Raw genomic sequence first — 20668 nt, 5'->3', positions numbered from 1 at the left:
ATCACTGTTGTCACCCTTGATGGTACATGATGCAAATATGAGGATATTTTCAAAGTTAGTTATATCGTAATTACAGAATTGTCTGTCATCATTCTGTACAGTTGTGTGGTGGTCATTAGCTGCCACAAAGTCATAAACMCCGCCTATTTCGACAATTTCTCTCTATTTTTACGATAAAGCCAATGTTGACTTTGTGGCTGTGTTATCTAGTGGAAACCTAGTTGTGTCTACATGTCACAATTTGACTAGGTTGATTGCAAGGGCCATGGGACGGTGATTTGCCAATGTGCATCACACTKTATTGTCAGACAGCACATCAGCACACAAATATTTGTAACATATATTGCGACAGTAAATATCTATGATTCAACTGATTATGTTTTTATGCGAAAGTACTAACACCAAATGACCAGCAAGTGGCATAATAATTTTAGCATTTTAAAACGCTGCAAATAGAAATAGAATATACRAACTAGAAGTGTTCTGTGTCAAACGTATTAGCGATCCCACGACCGTTCTATGTATTMCATTTCTATTTGCAGCGTCCTGCGACGTAACGTCTACTGAACATGCCCCCCCGGTCGTCACTAGTTACCCCAGCCACAAAGTAATAAAACCTGCCTATTTCTACAATTTGTATTCTTCAAATATGATGTTAAACCTAAACACACATGCCTACCTTATGCCTAACCTTAAATTAAGACCAACAATAGAATTTTGGTTTCAATGTTTTCGACATAACTTTGTGGCTGTGGTAACTAGTGGAAACTCCATGCCCCTGGATATGCGATGACGTATGGACAACAAACAGTTGTTGGACTTGAGTAAGCTAACGTTAGCTAGCACAAGGACGAGGAGAAAACAGCATCTTTACATTCAAGCGCTTCTCGGGGAACGTCAATAAGCGGCATGTCTTTGTTTTAAAATAACAACCAAAAAGGAGATTATTGTTCAACAGTTAAATCATTTGGGCACGAGAACGAAACATGCTCCGGACTATGACGCTTGTTTTTTTCCTTGCCTAGTCGAGGATTGTGATGCGAGGTGCTCTGGTGAGACCGCGAACGACATTCGGAAATTATTTTTCTTGAAATAGAATGATTGACTCGAAAACAAAGCATTTGGGTTTACCGAAAGGTGCATAAAACTACACCGGTCTAGATGTCATTGTTGGGCAACTACTTTAGCTAGCTTCATGCACATGAAATAGTATTTTGCTAACGTAATGGAGGCACCGTGGGTACAGTTTTAGCTAGCTGGTCACCCAAAATATAGCTATAACGTTAGCTAGCTTCCACATCCACTTTTAGAGTGTGCTGACCAACAAAAGACAGAATACTGTAACATAAAACGGCTATCTATGCACTTTGTTGATATCTATCGTGGTTACCTAGCGTTAAGTTAGCTAGCCAAACAAGTAAACTAGGTTGAGACTAGCAGCAGAATACATTGTTTCTTGGTTAGGAGGATTTGTCACGGTCGTTTGRCACGAGGTGTTGCCTTTACCTCTTGGTAATTTCACAACAATTTACCGTTCCTGGACATGTGATATGGTCAATTTATCAAAGGTTTTCTGAAATTACAATTTCAGGCTATAAATATTCTGAACTGCAGGCACGCATCACGTGTCAAACAGTTACATTTGCTTGCTTGAAAGTTGTCAATAATATGCGAAATTATCTATTGAAATAGTTGTGTGTGTGTGTGGGCACAAATAGCTGTTTTGTCAATCAATTACGTTAACACTCAAAAAGCACTTATATTGTCATTGACAAAGTTGTAAACATTCTTGATGAAAGCACTTATTTGACAAATTATGTTAGCTATTGAAGAATCAAAGACCAGCATTCAAAGGCTAGACTGACATCTACTCAGAAGGCATCACTTTAAATATCTTGTGTCAAGTACAGAGTTCTCGAATCCAGTCAATTGCCAACACTATCTTCCTGGAAATGAAAATATGAATGTCGAGGAGCAAGCTCTAGATTTGTGCAATGTCAAAATGAAGAATAATGTTGGTGACAATACTACCAATAACTCGCAAGAGATCCTACCCCGGCTCTCGGAACTGATGGATGGAGATTTGTGTAAGCAAGGCATTGGCAACGAGGCTGCCAACACGTCCTCTCTAGCCAAGCTCACAGACAACCCACGAAGGGAGGACAACCACCGGTCAAAAGAGACACTAGAAATCGACGAAGTGAATGGGAATAAGAACAACAGCGTCCCAGATACCCCTGCAATAGTCAGTTCTGACTTTGAGGTTTATCATGACGACCAACGCCAAGAAGAGAGAATCAAGGATACAACACCATTGGCCCTTATGTTTGCTATTGAGGAAGGGGATGATGGTGGGGATATGGACATTGGTGTGGATTTGAGTCTGGATGAAAGTGGCATCTTGGAGTCAGAACCTACTGACCAGGGACCATCCCTAGCAGAGGAGACATCCTCAAGCAGTACCAATCCAGATTCATCAACTCCAGACGCTGTCACCGACAAGGAACCTGAGAAACCCTCAGAACAGGAGGACTCTCCACCTGTCACTGCCCCGGGAGAGGTCCTCTCTCCAGCCCTGGATGAGGGGGATGATAACCACAAAAATGGCAAGAGGGTGACTTTTCCTTCAGATGAGGATATTGTCTCTGGAGCAGTGGAGCCCAAGGACCCTTGGAGACATGGTAATTTCTAACACAGTTTTCTAAGCTATATCTGCTTATGTGACTCATATTTTTAGGCCTTGTTTGTATGGCGTCCTTAGCCTTGCTGTGACCTCAAGCTGGGGATGCCATACAGTGCAGRCTGGTGCTCTTGAACTCTGACTGGCAAAGAGGGACACTGTCACGGTGTAACTTTCTGTTGTCCCTGGCCTAATAGAGGGTTTTGACGCTCACTAGACTTTGCACTTTTAGTRTTGGATTGTAGGGTTGGTGCGATACTCTGAAACATGAAGCGAAAGTAGTTWATTGATGAAAAGAGTCTTAATGTTAAAAACAAACAGTATTATTGTCGTCACCTAGAGTTACATTTGTTTATTTTGCAAGCTATAGCACCCACAATTTAACAAAGTAGGTTTTTATAGGGCCATAGAGTTCAGTCTAATTTGGTGTTTTCTTCTGCCTTCCATAGCAACCATTAGACCCCAATCTGCAGTCATACCATTGTCAATTTCATCCCCAGGCAATACATTTCAATTTGAGTCATTTAGCAGACGCTCTTATCCAGAGAAACGTACGATAGTGAGTATCTAGGGCCTATACAATACCTAGGGTCTATATAAATCTATCAGTCTCCCTTGTCAAAATGAAGAATTKAATCATCTTACACAGATGGCTTGACATGTGAGAATACAAGGTGGGTAATGGTTCCACATGGGTTTCTCCACCAGCTCAAGATGATGTGAGTTCCCTTAGACGTCTCTGTGTGTCTTCCTCGTGAGTCAGACCAGGCACTCCTTAAATGCATGCCGTTTTAGTAGTGGGCACTGTTAATTTAGGGAAAACGCCTCAGTATTAGCCTGTGTTGTTGTATGTGGCTTGTAGTGATATTCCTTACATCTGCTATGGGGATGGGGGTGTGCTAGTTCTGAATGGACAATTTGTCTTTCTGTTTTGCATACAGAACAAGTCAAGTGTTTGTATGCCTGTGGGTTTATTTTTATAAGGATGCTGCAGTTTGTCTTAATTGAACATTTCCTGTAGGCACCCCAAGCACTTGCAGACTAGGGTCATTAATGTAGGAGGGTCAGGTGTGGGTGGGGAGATTTCAGGGGATGCAAAAAAAAGCAGCAAGGTTGACATGCATTTTCAATCTCAATGTTCAATTGAATTGAAATGATCTGGATAGCTTCATAGTACTTTAACACCAAAATAAACCTACTCCCACCAAAAACAAACCTACTCAGACAGTCGTGTCCAATGAGGGTCAAGTGGGTGACATTTACCATGTCRCTAACTGAACACAGTTCAATTTGTTTTACACGAGTGTCCAGATAGGGAAACATGAATAGAAATACCCTAATTCGTGCAATTAGATTTCACATCAAAACAGGAATTATCTCGATGGGTTTACTCATGGGGATAATCCACGGCGAAATTGAACTTCATCAGACTGCAGGCGACGTCTCTCTCCCCCCGTTACATCACGTTAGTTCCTGAGGTTACGGCCATGGTCGACAAGAAGTTATCGGTTTCAAAGGTCCAGTGGCCGGAGAGGGAGGGTGCCCGGGATATCACATGATTCAAGATAACGTTCTGCCATCTAGGGTAGAGACATGACTGATATCTTGATCARTGTGTGCATTCCTATATTTCTATCAATACAATACTATCAGTCATGTCAGTTACACTGCCAACAGTAAATAGGACAAAATGGTGGTAGGGCTGGGCGATATGGACAAAATATCACATCACGATGTCTTTGACATTTATGATGTTTTTTTAATAATCGTTGTAAATATGCTTTATGCGTAGTTCATGACCCTAGGGGGRTAACACATAACTTATAAGTGATTTCAATGGGCCTTTCTCCGTTTACCGTGTYCAAGCCTACTCCAAGCAAAAATMATTTTCATACATTTCTGCATTCCCTGCMCTTTAATTATCATTCCCACGCTGTGCCACGAAGCATGATATGGGCAAACAATATAGGCCTAGTTAATTGGTGAACTATTGGAATCATGGAAATATAATAATTATTCTTATTCTATAGTGTTAGGTTCTAAATAAACAGAGTAAAACTCACGKACGACTAGTAAAGCTCAAACCAAGTTTATTCACCCGCTGGGCCATGCAGCTGCATAAGACAAAGACATATTTACACAAGCACTGGTATTTAAACTTTCCTCCTATGCGGAGTCTCCTCACAAATCTGGACAGCCAATACATATCTGTTGCTAGACAGGACTTTAGCGATGCCTGTTCTTTCTCACTTCATCWGACTTGACCTCGGCCTAAATTCCTCACTCTTCCGAAACTCACGGCTGTCCTGTTGACTTGTACCCGACTGTGGCCCTTCTCCTTTCCATAGGATGTCTAACAATAACATGTTCTTGACAATGTAAATGTTCTGCATTTCCGTCTCCCACAGTAACATGAATAAGGATATTTCAAGTTTAGAAGTCAGAAACCATCAATGGTTAGAATATAGTGGTCAGCATCTTGAATAAGCCCGGGAGGAATTATTGACAGGGTAAGAACGAATGTCTTGGTCAGTGTTTCCATGTGACCCTAATTAATGTTACATGACATGTTTTCTTACTTTGTGTAGCTAGCTAAMATTCATGCTTCGCCTATTCCTCTCTAAGATAAGATACCGTTGTACAAACATGCTTATCTAGGCCTACACCAGCGCTGGTACCAGACAGTATTAGTTAGCTGCGTTTGCTCTGTCTCTTGGAACATTTAGCAATCTAGCAAGCCAGCTAACTAGTGATTAGCATAAGTGGCTAACACTATTTTTAGCAACACCTTGCAAAGAAAAGACAAACAAGCAGATAGTTTGCAGACCGTAAGATACACAAACTAAYAGTGTATAGCAGTGGTTMCCAAACTTTTTATAGTCCTGTACCCCTTCAAACATTCAACCTCCAGCTGCGTACACCCTCTAGCACCAGGGTTAGAGCACTCTCAAATCTTGTTTTTTGACATCATTGTAAGCCTGCAATACACACACTATACAATATTTATTCAACACTAGAATGAGTGTGAGTGTTTTTTTCCCCGGGAAATTCCTGCGTAATTGCGCACCCAGCTCACTCGGGTGCCTCGCTATATCACATTTGACATTGTCCGTAAGCTTGAGTTCATTTGCACACAACAAATCATACATTGACGGAAAGACCTGTGTATTGTCCTTGTTAATGCAGACAGAGAAGAGCTCCAACTTCTTAATCATAGCCTCAATTTTGTCCCGCACATTGAATATAGTTGCGGAGAGTCCCTGTAATCCTAGATTCTGATCATTCAGGCGAGAAAAAACATCACCCAGATAGGCCAGTCGTGTGAGAAACTCGTTATCATGCAAACGGTCGGACAAGTGAAAGTTATGGTCTGTAAAGAGAACTTTAAGCTCGTCTCTCAATAAAAWAAAAAGTGTCAATATTTTGCCCCTTGATAACCAGCGCACTTCTGTATGTTGTAAAAGTGTTATATGGTCGCTGCCCATATTATTGCATAATGCAGAAAATACATGAGTTCAGTGTTCTTGCTTTAACAAAGTTAACAATTTTCACTGTAGTGTCCAAAACGTCTTTCAAGCGGTCAGGCATTTCCTTGGCAGCAAGGTAGATGCTGCAGTATACCCAAGTGGCGTCGGGAGCAACTGCTTGCACGTGTGTTACCATTCCACTATGTCTCCCTGTCATGGCTTTTGCTCCATCAGTACAGATACCAACACATCTTGACCACCAAAGTCCATTTGATGTCACAAAGCTGTCCAGTACTTTAAAAATATCTTCTTCTGTTGTCCTTGTTTGCAGAAGAGGATGTCTTCCTTAATTGACACCCCATAAACATAACGGACATATACCAGGAGCTGTGTCAGGCCCGCCACGTCTGTTGACTCATCCAACTGTAACACATAGAATTCACTGGCTTGTATGCGAAGCAGTCATTTTTTCAAAACATCTCCTGCCATGTCACTGATGCGTCGTGAAACAGTGTTGTTTGATGAAGGCATTGTCTCTCTAGTTTTTTTTTACCTTATCCACCAGCATTGTCCCAGCCATATCTGCGGCAGCAGGAAGAATCAAGTCCTCCACAATAGTATGGGGCTTGCCTGTCCTAGCCACTCGGTAGCTCACCATTTAAGACGCTTCTAGCCCCTTCTTATTAATGGTATGTTGCATTTATACATGTCTTACTACTCGAAAGTTGTATTAAGTCTCGCTCAAATAAACTCCCGTGGCTTATTTTTCAAATTGGCATGTTTCGTTTCAAAATGTCGTGAGAGAGTAACGGTCAATGTGATTGGATGTTAATTGTTTGACTAGGCTACCTGTATTTGACATTGTTGTTATTTCGCTGAACACTAAATGGTTTCATTTTATTTTTGGCAGGGAAACGAGTCTAAAAAAACATCACCCAAATGTATAGCCCCATTGGAAAATCTAAATGGACTTTTTGAAAATGTGTATCAGTTTTATTCGGTGTACCCGCGACGGCATTGCGTACCCCAACTTGGGAATAGCCGGCGTATAGAAAGAACCCTTGTGGAAAGTAGCACGCCACCAACATTGTTTTGTCTTTTTATTTTTATTTAACTAGGCAAGTCAGTTAGACCGCTGCGCAACTCGGGAGCCCGTCGGTCTGACCATGCAGAGTGAACGGAAAGAAAGTGCTCCTTACTCCGTTGTCGAGCAACTGCTCTCTCCTCGAGTGACAGAGGGCTTGGTGTGGTTAGTGGCATGCAGCAGGAGAGAGAGAGAGATGACTGAAGTAGCAAACAGCGTAAACTATAGAGACTGACATACACGCCAGAGCTGCGTATCACATTTTACAAACCAAACATTGAAATACCGTTATAGAAGGTAAAGTAAAAACTCAAAGCTGTCAGTGCATCAATACCGGTATAGAGTAAAATACGGTATACCGCCCAGCACTAAGTGGTAGATAACTCAGGGCAATGTTAAATGAGTTTTAATCAGGATGATAACCCATCTATAGTAAGTGCTGCAGAAGACTGAGTGATGTTGTCTACTGATGTTTTACTCCCTCAACACGTTCATTATTTCCATTTTCACCATCTGACACATCCAGATCTAGACATCCCAGGAAGTTTGAAGCCTAGTATTCATAACAAGCGTGCAGTGTGCTCAATCCCCATCCAGTATCCTTGTCTGTCTTTGTCTTTCCTTCCTCTTCTTTGATACTGCTTGAAGGAGTAGGCATAGCCCAAATTTCTCGCTCTGTCTCTGTGTGTGTCTTGGTTCAGCTGTCTTTCCCAGGGTCATGTTCACCCATGGAGAAGTGTGTCTTGAGTGGGTGTGATGGGCAGTGACTGAACCAACCGAGGCCCAGGAAATGAAACGCATCTCCCATCCCCGCCCCCAAGCCTCTTCATGGTTCACTTGGACTCATCATCGTCACAATGTCTCCGGCCTGGAGACTTCCTTGACTCACAGGTCTAGGATCAGCTCTTCACTGCCCAAACCTCATCTAAGCAGTCAGGAGGAATAAACTTGGCCTCAAACGGGTGCTTAGTGCTGCTCTCTCCACCTGGAGCAGACCCAGAGACAGGATGCTTCTCCATGTTATTTACACTGTGCTAGACTAGAGGTAGGCATGAGATGAATTCACTAGGTGTTATATTTTCAGTGTTAGACTAAACTGTAGGCTGTTGTTTCCATAGTGGTTTAGGCCTGTTTGTAGTAGTAGCTACAAGTCATGAAATTGTATAGCTTTTCTTTGTCTCACATGCTGACATGTTCAGAATGGTCATAGTTTATGTGGCCTCTAGGATAACAGCCTCAYGAGGTGGTGTCTGTTTAGTTTCTGCGGCGCTTGTGGATAGATGTCACGATGTAGTTTGCCATTGAAATACACGTCCACTGGGTGTTGTAGAGACTAGCCACGATAACATTGAAGGTGATTTGTAATCTGAACAAATTGATAGATGACACTACTCCCTGTATAGTGTCACCCTGCAGTGAGATTGTACAAGAAGTCCTAGACTCTTGTCCTGTGGCACTTCCCCAGTCCTGGCTGGGGACTGAATGTTGCATAATTTCCTCCAGATTCCTGAACTTCCCATCATGACTCTTAGCAGCTTTGCTTCCTCTCCTCCCTTCTTATTCCCCCTCCCTTTCCCTCTCATCCTTCCCCTTTCCCTCTCTCGTCCATCCCTTCTCCTTCTCTCGGGCATTCGTGGGAAAACCATGTGCTGACTCCTTACATCAGTGGTTCCCAACCTTTTTCGTACCACCAACTGAATTTAGCTCTGCCCGGAGTACCCCTGAAGCACCCCCTCAAGTGCATTAACATTTTTTACCAGTAAACCTACAGTCTCATTAGTCTTCTCAACTACCCCTGTGGTTAGGCCAAGTACCCCCAGGAATCCTAGTAACCCTGGTTGGGAACCAGTGCCTCACATTATGCTAGAAGCATGTGGGCTATTGTTGGTTCTTCCATTGACGTATCAAACAAATGAGATTAGTTGATATTTGTAAATATTCTGATTCTGTTAGCTACACTGCGTTTTGTTGTAAGTGAAAGCGTTTTTCCCTGAAGAAAAGAATAAGTCGAATGCTGTATCATGTCAAAACAAAGAAGGCCCACTTGGAAATTGGCACCAGTAATGAACTGACCCTTGAAGTCTGATTATCCTCTTTAGTGACGTTAGGCTATGTGATGTGCCTCTGGACCAGAGTTGGACCTGACAGGCTTAAACGCTTTGTTGTTGAGCTTGGGCCAACGCTTTTACTTGGCTGCAGTTTGTAGTATGTTTTGTGTACTGTTTGTACTGTCTGTCCTGCTCTGCCCCTGCAGTTTGGGGTCATGGCATGAACCCTGCCCTTTTAACTGTGTGTCTGTCTGAACTTCAGTCATGGATATTGGGACTGTAGCCAGTGTGCTCAGAGGCCACCATTTTGAACAGCGTGTTTACAGGGGGGAGCTGCTCTCCTCCACTTATGAAAACAACATACCTCTAGGAGTTTGCAGTGTTTAAGATGACGACCTTGTTATTGTCCCAAAAACTGTATTCTTCAGCCACCTCCATCCTTCATTATTTGTACCTATTACATTTTTTTGTTGGTGCCTGAGGGATGACTAGCTTCCCRCATAAAACACTTATCACCCCTCTTATCTGTTTTAAACAGTGCTGGCCGGCGCTCGTCACAAAATGCCTGCTCACTTATAAATAGACAAGATCCTGTGGAGAGCAAGTTCATTTGTTCTGTTTTAAGCCTATGATATCACAATCCCTCTGTGCCTGACAATGCCTCAGCGGCATCACAATTAACGTGAAGCCGTCTTTAAATTGAAATGTCGCTTGTTGTCACCACAATTAATGACAGATCAACACGTCACTAAGATGGAAGAAAAGATTTCTCTTGCCTCCTCAGGAGGAGATGGCTCTTATGACCTGTTATAATGACACATGTTAATTCACTTATAACGGATGTTATGAACTTTAAATTGATGTTAAATGCAACAGTTTGCCTGCATCTGAAGGTGAATTCGCCCCATATGGGCACTTTCTCACTCAGGCAGTGAGAGAAACAGAAGTTTGTCCATTTCCCTCGCATTAGCCTCTCTGTTAAGTGCCCTCTGTTAATTATTGACCAGCAGGCTAGCTCTAAATTAGCACGGAATAGTTTCATAATCACATTCCATGTGATTCTGGAGCACTTGATTCCCTGCTATTGCTAGATTCACATCGCTACCAAATCCAGGACTGCTGACTTCTCAGGCCCCCCTCCAACTTTCTCCCTCCTGAGGCACCATTGTGGTTGTGTTGGTTTCTTCTAGACAGCCTGGCCTGGACATTCTGTTCTTGTTTCTCACAGTCATGTGTCCCTGAGTGAGTGAGTGGGGCCAGACGTGGTCCAGGGGGAAAAGCAGCACTCAGAGGTGGTCAGTCAGCTGCTGGCCTTGGATCAGCCCAGGGATGTCAGTCCAGGTGTGTGTGTGGTGGTGGTGGTGGGGGGGGGGTTAGAAGCTCATCTTCCTCATTGTTAAGCTTGGATTAACATAACCTAAACAAAATGATCATATGTGTGCTGGGTGGGTTACCGTATACCGGGGTATTTGGAAATAGCCACAGGATGGTTTTTCAATACACGCAATACCGTTGAAACTAATTGAATACATTTTCAATAMATTTTTATATTTGTTGCTTCTTTTTAAGTAAATACCTTCAGTTGTGCAATACGATGAAGCAGATCGTGTTCATTTCACCTGTCACGTTATTTTACGTTATGAAGCGTACCGTAGTACTCCAAAACGGTTGAGCCCAGTCACGTGTTTGTTTGTAAATAACACAATGGGATGAAGTGGGAGCATGTGAGTCCAGCTGTTTATTGAAGGGTTGCGTTTTATATTGAAAGCCAACTATGTATTTTTTTCTTCAATTGAGTGATCAGGGACGTGCACTATCAGAAACCATCTCCGGAAAGCTCATCTGTGTGCTCGTCAGCCTCACCAGGGTCTTGACCTGACTGCCGTTCTGTGTCGTAACTGCCTTCAGTGGGCAAGAGCTCACCTTTGAGAGCCACGGGCGAACGGTTTGCTGATGTCAACGTTGTGAGCAGAGTCCCCCATAGTGGCGGTGGGGTTACGGTATAGGCACAATTGCATTTTATCGATGGTAATTTGAATGCACAGAGATACCATGACGAGATCCTAAGGCCCATTGTCGTGCCACCATCACCTCATGTTTCAGCATAATAATGCACGGCCCCATGTCGCAAGGATCTGTACACAATTCCTGGAAGCTGAAAATGTCCCAATTCTTCCATGGCCTGCATACTCACCAGATGTCACCCGTTGAGCATGGTTGGGATGCTCTGGATCGACGCGTATGACACTGTGTTCCAGTTCCCGCCGCTATCCAGCAACTTTGCACAGCCATTGAAGGGGATTGGGGCAACATTCCACAGGCCACAATCAACAGCCTGATCAACTCTATGGGAAGGAGATGTCTCGCTGCATGAGGCAAATGGTAAGCACACCAGATACTGACTGGTTGTCTTGTCCACACCACTACCTTTTTTTAATGTATCTGTGAACAGATGCATATCTGTATTCCCAGTCATGTGAAATCCGAGGCATAGTGCGTAATACAAGTATTTCAATTGACAGTTTTCTTTATATGAACTGTAACTCAAAAAACTTAGAAATTGTTGCCTGTTGCAGCATTTATATTTTTGTTCAGTGTACAGTTCCTATTGTTTGCCTTAAAGTTAATATTGCATTTTACTGGAGAAATGTATGCTGGCTACACCAAGAAAAGTAGCTACACCATCAGTCAGAGCGCTGTCTGCTGATGGAATGCCGTTAGTGAATTCTCATCCGAATGGAGAGGTGCAACTGAAGCACAGAGTGTGTCTGATGTCTAGCAGAAATGACAATAAGAAGCATTTTAGATCTGCGTCTACAAAACGCAGCAAGATATTTCTTATGCGTTTTGTCTTTTTTWTTTTTTTGCGGAATTCTGCATTAACGTGACCCCTAAGTTTAACTTGCTAGTTTTCTAAGTAAGTGGCAGAATTTAATAAGGTGACGGGGCATCATTGTGTTATCTTTCTGCAGTGTTTGAGAAGTCAAATCCCTTTTGCATGAGTTATCTGTATCTCAATTTCCTTTTTTCTCCTCTGTTCTTGGCCCGTCTGCTCCTCCCTCATAGTCTTCGAGCAGAGCAGGCAGTCCTGTTGCCCTAGCAACTCCAGACTCCACACAGACACAGCGTGTACACATGCTGCTCTAGAGCCAGTTCTTCCGTCATAAAGCATGAGTCAAAACTTTGTTCATTTGCACAATGTGTCTCGTTCACATTCACTTGTAAATGTCCTAACTCACCAAAAATGACATTCGGTATCTCCTGTGTTTGGAAAGTATTCAGACCCTTTTTTCACATTTTGTTACGTTACAGCTTTATTCTAAAACAGATTTTTTTTTAAACATCCTCATCAATCTACTCGCAGTACCCCATAATGACAGGTTTTTAGACATTTTTGCAAATTTATAAAAAATCAACTGAAATACCTTATCTAAATAAGTATTCAGACCCTTTGCTATGAGACTTAAAATTAAGCTCAGGTGCATCTGGTTTCCATTGATCATCCTTGATGTTTCTGCAACTTGATTGGAGTCCATCTGTGGTAAATTCAATTGATTGGACAAGATTTGGAAAGGCACACACCTGCCTATATAAGGTCCCACAGTTGACAGTGCATGTCAGAGAAAAAACCAAGCCGTAAGGTCGAAGGAATTGTCGGTAGAGCTCCGAGACAGGATTGTGTTGAGGAACTGATCTCGGGAAGGGTACCAAAAAATGTCTGCAGCATTGAATGTCTACCTAGAGCTGGCCGCMCTGCCAAACTGAGCAATTGGGGGAGAAAGGCTTTGGTCAGGGAGGTGACCAAGAATCTGATGGTTACTCTGACAGAGCTCCAGAGTTCCTCTGTGGAGATGGGAGAACCTTCCAGCAGGTCTGAGGGAAACCTGGCACCATCCCTACCGTGAAGCATGGTGGTGGCAGTATCATGCTGTGGGGATGTTTTTCAGTGGCAGGGACTGAGTGACTAGACAGGATTGAGGGAAAGATGAACGGAGCAAGGTACAGAGAGATCCTTGATGAGAACCTGCTCCAGAGTGCTCAGGACCTCCGACTGGGGAGAAGATTCACCTTCCAACAGGACAACCACCCTAAGCACACATTCAAGACAACGCAGTAATGGCTTCGGGTCAAGTCTCTGAATGTCCTTGAGTGGCCCAGCCAGAGCCCGTACTTGAACCCAATCGAACATCTGCCTAGAAGAATGGGAACATCTCCCCATCCAACCTGACAGAGCTTGAGAGGATCTGCGTAGAAGAATGGGAGAAACTCCCCAAATACAGGTGTGCCAAGCTTGTAGCGTCATACCCAAGAAGACTCGAGGCTGTAATCGCTGCCAAAGGTGCTTCAACAAAGTACTGAGTAAAGAGTCTGAATACTTATGTAAATGTGATATTTCAGTTTTTTTATACATTTGCAAAAAATTCTAAATGTCTTTGCTTTGTCATTATTTGGTATTGTGTGTAGATTGAGGGGGGAAAAACAATACATTTTCGAATAAGGCTGTAACGTAATTTTTTTGGGATAAGGTCAAGGGGTCTGAATGCTTTCCGAATGCACTGTATGTATAACTTCATGAGTTTGATTACCTGTCTTTGCAGTTAGTTTTTAGTTTTCACCCGTTAGCATATTTCGCTAGCAGCCTCATGGATATGCGCGCTTGCGTTCATTTTATTAGCATTCTTGTAGTAGACGTCCAATGGGCTTTTTCCCTGTTTTAACCAATAGATTGGTCAAAAGAACAGACGACTCTAGGTCGACCAAGATTTAGTTTAGTCGGAAACAGGCCTATCCAGCAGGCATCCGTCCAGGCCACTGTCAGTAGAGCTCTGCCCCGTAGCATAGGCCTTTCCCTTTTTCATGGACCATGCGTTCCTCGCCCCCTGTGACCAGTGTCAGCTGTCATGTGTGAATGACGCTGCTGCCACCCTGTGCAGCGTGGTGGTGTGAAATGGCAGGGATGGGGACGGGGGAGCAGGGCGCTATTTAAGACTGTCTTAACACTCAGTTGTTAAGTAGGCGGTCAGGTCCAGTCCCGGCTCCGCTCGTCCAGAGGGCTCCCCTCATTCCACACAGTCAATGGCCTGTGACTGCTGACTGTCTGCTTCACCAGGCCCAGTCCTCCTGTCGCTTCCCTCTGAACCCTACGCCCAGTCCTGGGGACCTCTCAACCCTACAAAATGGCTGCTTTGCCATTTCTACTTCTCCTTGTCCCCTCAATGTGGGGGCCGATCGATACAGGTCACAGGATTAAATGGAGTGTCTATTAAAGAACCTGTGATGTTACATGCCGCTGTGTTGCATGGGTTTTCTTTGAGTGACAAGTGCAGTTCCTCATCAGATGTGCATAGCTCTACTCTTCCTTTCCTCGTCTCCTTTTCGTCCGTTGTCAACCTTGATCATTAAAGACCACCATGCCGGTTGGCATGGCTTAGCATGTTTGTGTCACCATGTCATCAACACCCTGAGTCACAGTCAGTGTTCACCCTTCAGCCACAAATGATTAGCTCAGGTGACTTTCACTTTCCATCATGCACTGACTATCAGTCATTCATGCTTTGTCTGCCACGCTAATTTGTCGGTCATTGCAGAACGGTAATATTAATTGACATCCAAGATCAAAGTTATCTTTCAGAAGAGATGATTTACCACAGAACATCAAAAGTAATATGATGTTATCGTCAAAGCAGCATTGTCGTACCCCCTCCCCCTCGCTTTCTTTCTTTCCTCCTCCTTCCTCCCATTTGATTGAAAACAACGCTATCCTCTGAAGTCTCAGTCCTACATGCGGTCCGCAGATGACTCGGATGCTCTTGCTAGTGCAGACTATGTTCATCTGTGGTGGCTTGGCTGAGTCAGGGACACCTGAACCCAGTCCTAGTCCCTTCACAGACACCGTGCCCAGCATAGAATTAGAATGAGTAGAACGGACATGGCTCTAAAAATCTACAGGAGATTTCACTGTCTGCTCAATAGAAAAGCATTGCTCCACGTGTAGAACTCTGAGAATCAGCCCAGTTCTTACAGGTGTTTGATAAACGAACATTCAAACATTGACACGGCCGGTCCACCTACCACAGAACATTGCTTTGAATCTACCAAATTCAATTCTATGGCACCCAGACTGCTTTCCCTCTCTAACCCAGAGACTGTCCCTCTCAGCACTGATAAGTGTCTCCACACTCCCCTCTACGCTCCTCCCAGCCGCTGTGGTGAAAGGGGGAAAACTCACAGCACCGATGGCCAGTGTGTGTTTGCATTTTGTTCCCTGTCAACGAGAGAGTGAAATAGAGGAGGAAGGAAGGGCAGAGGGAGATTGACACACAGGGAGAAATTGGGGTCAGACTGCACTTGGATTAATTTAGGATGCCGCTAGCTTGCGCAGTAAACCATTCTGAAGGAGTAGTAACGTAGACGTACTCCAGAAATGCCATTTTCCCCTCTGTAAAAATATTCAGTAGGGAGCTTTAGGCCGTATCTAGAGGTAAAAGGAGGCATTACTGTCAGCTTAAAGGTCAAATTTGTTTACAGCCTGATTTAGATGACCGCTACAGTGCCATCTGAAAGCATTCACACCCCTTGAAAAAAATGTTTTACGCCTGAATTAAAATAGATTTAAATTTAGGTTTTGTGTCAGCGGTCTACTCGCACTACCCCATCATTTCAAAGTGGACATATTTTTTTAGGAAATGTTTACAAATTAAAAGTTGAAATGTCTTGAGTAAAGTATTCAACCCTTTGTTATGGCAAGCCTAAATATGTTCAGGAGTCAAAATTGGCTTAAGTTGCATGGATTGTTGAATAACTACCTCATCACTGTACCACATACAATTATCTGTAAGGTCCCTCAATCGAGCAGTGAATTTCAAACACCCCGATTCAACCACAATACAAAGCGTTGTGTTTGGGGAAAATCCAACACATCACTGAGTACCACTCTTCATATTGTCAAGCATAGTGGTGGCTGCGTCATGTTATGGGTATGCTTGTCATTGGCAAGGACTAGGGAATTTTTTTCTAGGATAAAATTAACCGGAATGGAGCCAAGCACAGGCAAAAACCTGGTTGTCTGCTTTCCAACAGACACTGGGAGACAAATTCACCTTTCAGCAAGACCGTAACCTAAAACAAGGCTACTGGAGTTGCTTACCAAGAAGACCATAAATGTTCCTGAGTGGCCGAGTAACAGTTTTGACTTAAATCGGCTTGAAAATCAATGGCAAGACTTGAAAATGGCTGTCCAGCAATGATCAACAATCAACTTAAGAGCTTGAAGACTTTTTTTCCCCATAAAATAATGTACAATTATTGTACAATCCAGGTGTGCAAAGCTCTTGGAGAATTACCCAGAAACACTCACAGCTGTAATCGCTGCCAAAGGTGATTCTAAAGGTGATTCAAAAGTGTTGACTAGGGTGTATTTCATGTTCAGTAAATTTGCCAAAAATAAATGAAACCATGTTTACACTTTGTATTTATGCGGTATTGTGTGTAGATGGGTGAGAAAGAAAAACACTTTTTCATTTTGAATTCCGGCTGTAACACAATGTGGAATAAGTCAAGGGATATGAATACTTTCCGAAGGAACAGTAGGTTTACTGCAGAATATAAAATGCCCACATAGACTGGCCCAGAGCCATGTACAGTGCATTTTGAAAGTATTCAGACCCCTTGACTTTTGACATTTTGTTACGTTACAGCCTTATTCTAAAATGGATGCGAAAAAAGTATATTTAATCAATTTTAGAATAAGGCTGTAACGTAACAAAATGTCAAAAGTCAAGGGGTCTGAATAGTTTCCGAATGCACTGTGTTTAGATTGGCCCTTCCCTGCTGCCCTACCAAGACCAGAAACACAATAGGGACGACGACTTCTCCGTTCAGGCCCCAGGAGAAGCGAGCGGGTTCTGCCTGTTTCACCAGGGCTCAGTTTAATGGCCTCTAATTCTTTGTCCTCTTCATATGTCAAGGATTATCCCCAGCTAAGGTGTGTGCGCGTCAGTGGATTGGCCTACTCATAAGGTAGCCCTTACCATATGATCGGATGGTTATGATTTGATTAGGATCCCCAGTAGCCGACGCCAATGGCGACGGCTTGTCTTACTGGGGTCCGACAACAAAAAAACTGACAAAAATACCTTTAATCCATTTCAAACATTAACAGATATATATATATATTCATTTAATTTAAAGACAAATGGTGAGGTAGGTCGTGTGGGAAAGGCCGACCTTTGGTTGGTTTGACCACTTGACTCTTCACTGTGTGCTTTATGTCTCCTCTTCAGTTGTGTTCAGAGGCACGTTTTCAAAGCCACATTTTCCTGTGCTTGTTGAAGCCTAATCGTAAAGTAAAAGAAGAATGTTATGAGACTGCTCTCCCTTTTGGCCTGTGCTTTCGTTCTAGTTCTCCCAACCTGGCTAGTTAGTGCAAAGGCAGTGGTGGAAAAAGTAACCAATTTGTCATACTAGTAAAAGCTTACGATACCTTTTTAATAGATACTGACTTAAGTGAAAGTAACCCAGTAAACTACTACTTGAGTAAAAGTCTAAAAGTATTTCGTTTTAAATGTACTAAATGTAAGTATCAAAAGTAAATATTATTGCAAAAATATAGTTAAGTGTAAATTATTTCAAAGTCCTTATATTAAGCAAACCAGATGGCATCATTTTCTTGTTTAAAAAATGTATTTACGGATAGCCAGGGGCCCGCTCCAACACTGACATCGTTTACATCGTTTTCATTTACAAATGAAGCATGTGTTTAGTGAGTTTACCAGATCAGAGGCTGTAGGGATGACCAGGGATGTTCTTTTGATAATTGTATAAATTAGACCATGTTATTGTCCTGCTAACCATTCAAAATGTAGTGAGTACTTTTGTGTGTCAGGGAAAATGTATGGTGTAAAAAGTACATACTTTTCTTTAGGAATGAAGTGGAGTAAAAGTCAGAAATATAAATAGTAAATTACAGATACCCCCAAAAACTACTTAAGTAGTACTTTCAAGTATTTTTACTTAATTGCTTTCCACCACGGTGCGAAGGGATCAGGGCCAAGTGTCTAACCCTTTCTAGGCTAATTCTATGCCGCACCCTCAGTGGAAATGCCTGCCTTCTACCCTCTTTCTCAGTGCCCTGCCTGTATTCCCTCCATTCTTCACCCCTGCCTCACTTCCACGTCTGCTTACCCTCTGTTTCCCTTCCACCTTTTCTGTCTCCCTCCTTCCCCCTGTTTTTCTCTCCCTGAATTCTGTGCTGTCAGTCAGTTTAGCGGAGCTCCTCGGTCTCTATCCTTCGTTCCTTCCTTTCTTCTTCCCAATCATCCATATCTACCTTACACACCTGCCTGACTGACTGTCGTTCAGTCCAGCCCTCTCCACCCAGTAAGTGGTCATACTGTTTTTCATTACTCCCATCCTCCCTCGTTCCCTTATCTGGTTTCTCTTATTCACATCTGTACTCTGCCATGTAGGCCTACAGTGTGTGTGTGCCCGGACAGACAGTGAAGTGATGGTACCATGTCTCTATGGCAGTGTAGAGTGCCTTCAGAAAGTATTCACACCCCTTGACCTTTTCCCCAAAAATGTGTGTTACAGCCTGAATTTAAAATTTATTAAATATAGATTGTTTCTGTCACTGGCCAACACACAATACCCCATAATGTCAAAGTGGTATTGTGTTTTTGGAAATGTTTTGATGTGGGTGCCATCTTGCTCCGTTTGTATTTGTGAACCCATTGATGAACCTATTGATGGCAAAGAAACCCCTTTGACTTCAACTTGTTGTGCGATGGTGTTTGAAAAGTGGTATGTTAGATCTTTTTGCTGATGATTTCATCCAAAACGTTGGCTCATCGAGGGCTGTGAGATGCCGAAGGGCAAGTTCCGGCTGAAAAGTGCCCGTTGCCAAACACCCGAGGGTGGATAGCACTTGGATGTGAACCAGAATGACATGTTTGCCTTTCTAAAGTAGGTCTTTCATCCTCGCAAAAAATTGTATGAGATTGGTTTGGAAAACGATATCTGTTGAGCCAGTCTGTATTTTCTGTAAAAAAGTGAAAATTAGTCTCACCTGTCTCTAAAAACATGCTCTCTACTAAATGCATCGTGTGCCAAATCTCCCAGTTGAGCAAGATCAGCCATCTCTCATTCGATTTCCCATTATCTCAGTCTCTTATAGTATTTCAACAATGGTTTCTCAATCACACATACTTCTAATTTAACAAATTACTGGACTTTATATGGATTATTATAGTAACAAATGCACTGATGTGGTCAAATTCTATTGATATAGCCTGCCAATATGTTCCATGAATTCACAATGAAATTGCAAAATTATTGAATTATTACTCTCACATTTTCAACATATCTACACTTGACAAGCAGTTCCCTTATTCCACCACTTGACACTGTGCGGTACGCATTGTCATGGCTATGTGTAAATTTACGCACACTCTCAAGCAAATGTTCATATTGATAAATCTCACACTTTGAGTGGAAATGATCCCCAGCATGGTTACGCACATACCTGTGCCTTAGCATGATTGATAAATGAGGCCCCAGGTGTGCAAAGCTCTTAGAGACTTACCCAAAAAGACTCACAGCTGTAATCGCTGCCAAAGGTGATTCTAACGTATTGATTCGGGGTTGAAGACTTATCTAATCAAGATACACTATATATACAYACAAAAGTATGTGGACACCCCTTCRAATGAGTGGATTCTGCTATTTCAGCCACACCYGTTGCTGACCGGTGTATAARATCGAGCACACAGCCATGCAATCTCCAGAGACAAGCATTGGCAGTAGAATGGCCTTACTGAAGAGCTCAGTGACTTTCAACGTGGCACTGCCATAGGATGCCACCTTTTCAACAAGTCTGTTTGTCAAATTTCTGCCCTGCTAGAGCTGCCCACTAAGTATTGTGAAGTGGAAACATGTAGGAGCAACAACAGCTCAGCCGCGAAGTGGTAGGCCACACAAGCTCACAGAACGGGACCGCTGAAGTGCATAGCTCGCTTAAATCGTCTGTCCTCGGTTGCAACACTCACTACTGAGTTGTAGTGACTGCCTCTGGAAGCAACGTCAGCACAATAACTGTTTGTCAGGAGCTTCATGAAATGGGTTTCCATGGCCAAGCAGCCGCACACAAGCCTAAGATCATCATGCGCAATTCCAAATGTCGGCTAAAGTGGTGTAAAGCTCGCCGCCATTGGACTCGGACTCTGGGTTTGGCGGATTCCAGGAGAACGCTACCTGCCYGAATGCATAGTGCCAACTGTAAAGTTTGGTGGAGGAGGRATAATGGTCTGGGGCTGTTTTTCAAGGTTGGGCCTMGGCCCCTTATTTCCAGTGAAGGGAAATCTTAACGCTACAGCATACAATGACATTCTAA

At 43.0% G+C, this 20668-nt stretch overlaps 2 protein-coding genes across 5 annotated transcripts in view; one reads left to right on the top strand and one right to left on the bottom strand.

The window, feature by feature from the left end:
- Positions 1-20668, bottom strand: part of LOC111949708 (uncharacterized) — a 387379-nt gene that overhangs the window by 218766 nt on the left and 147945 nt on the right. The window lies entirely within an intron of this gene.
- Positions 779-20668, top strand: part of LOC111949635 (protein phosphatase 1 regulatory subunit 37) — a 48727-nt gene continuing 28837 nt past the window's right edge. For all 4 annotated transcript variants that reach the window (XM_023966972.2, XM_023966971.2, XM_023966970.2 and 1 more), the window contains exon 1: positions 779-2681. In XM_023966972.2, coding sequence (XP_023822740.1) covers positions 1961-2681 — 721 coding nt within the window. In that variant the 5' untranslated portion in view covers positions 779-1960. The remainder of the gene's footprint in view (positions 2682-20668) is intronic.

Source organism: Salvelinus sp. IW2-2015, linkage group LG22, assembly GCF_002910315.2.
Source record: "Salvelinus sp. IW2-2015 linkage group LG22, ASM291031v2, whole genome shotgun sequence".
NCBI classification, from domain to species: Eukaryota; Metazoa; Chordata; class Actinopteri; order Salmoniformes; family Salmonidae; genus Salvelinus; species Salvelinus sp. IW2-2015.
The sequence above is the reverse complement of the archived record's forward strand: the minus strand, read 5'-3'. Positions and strand labels throughout refer to the sequence as shown.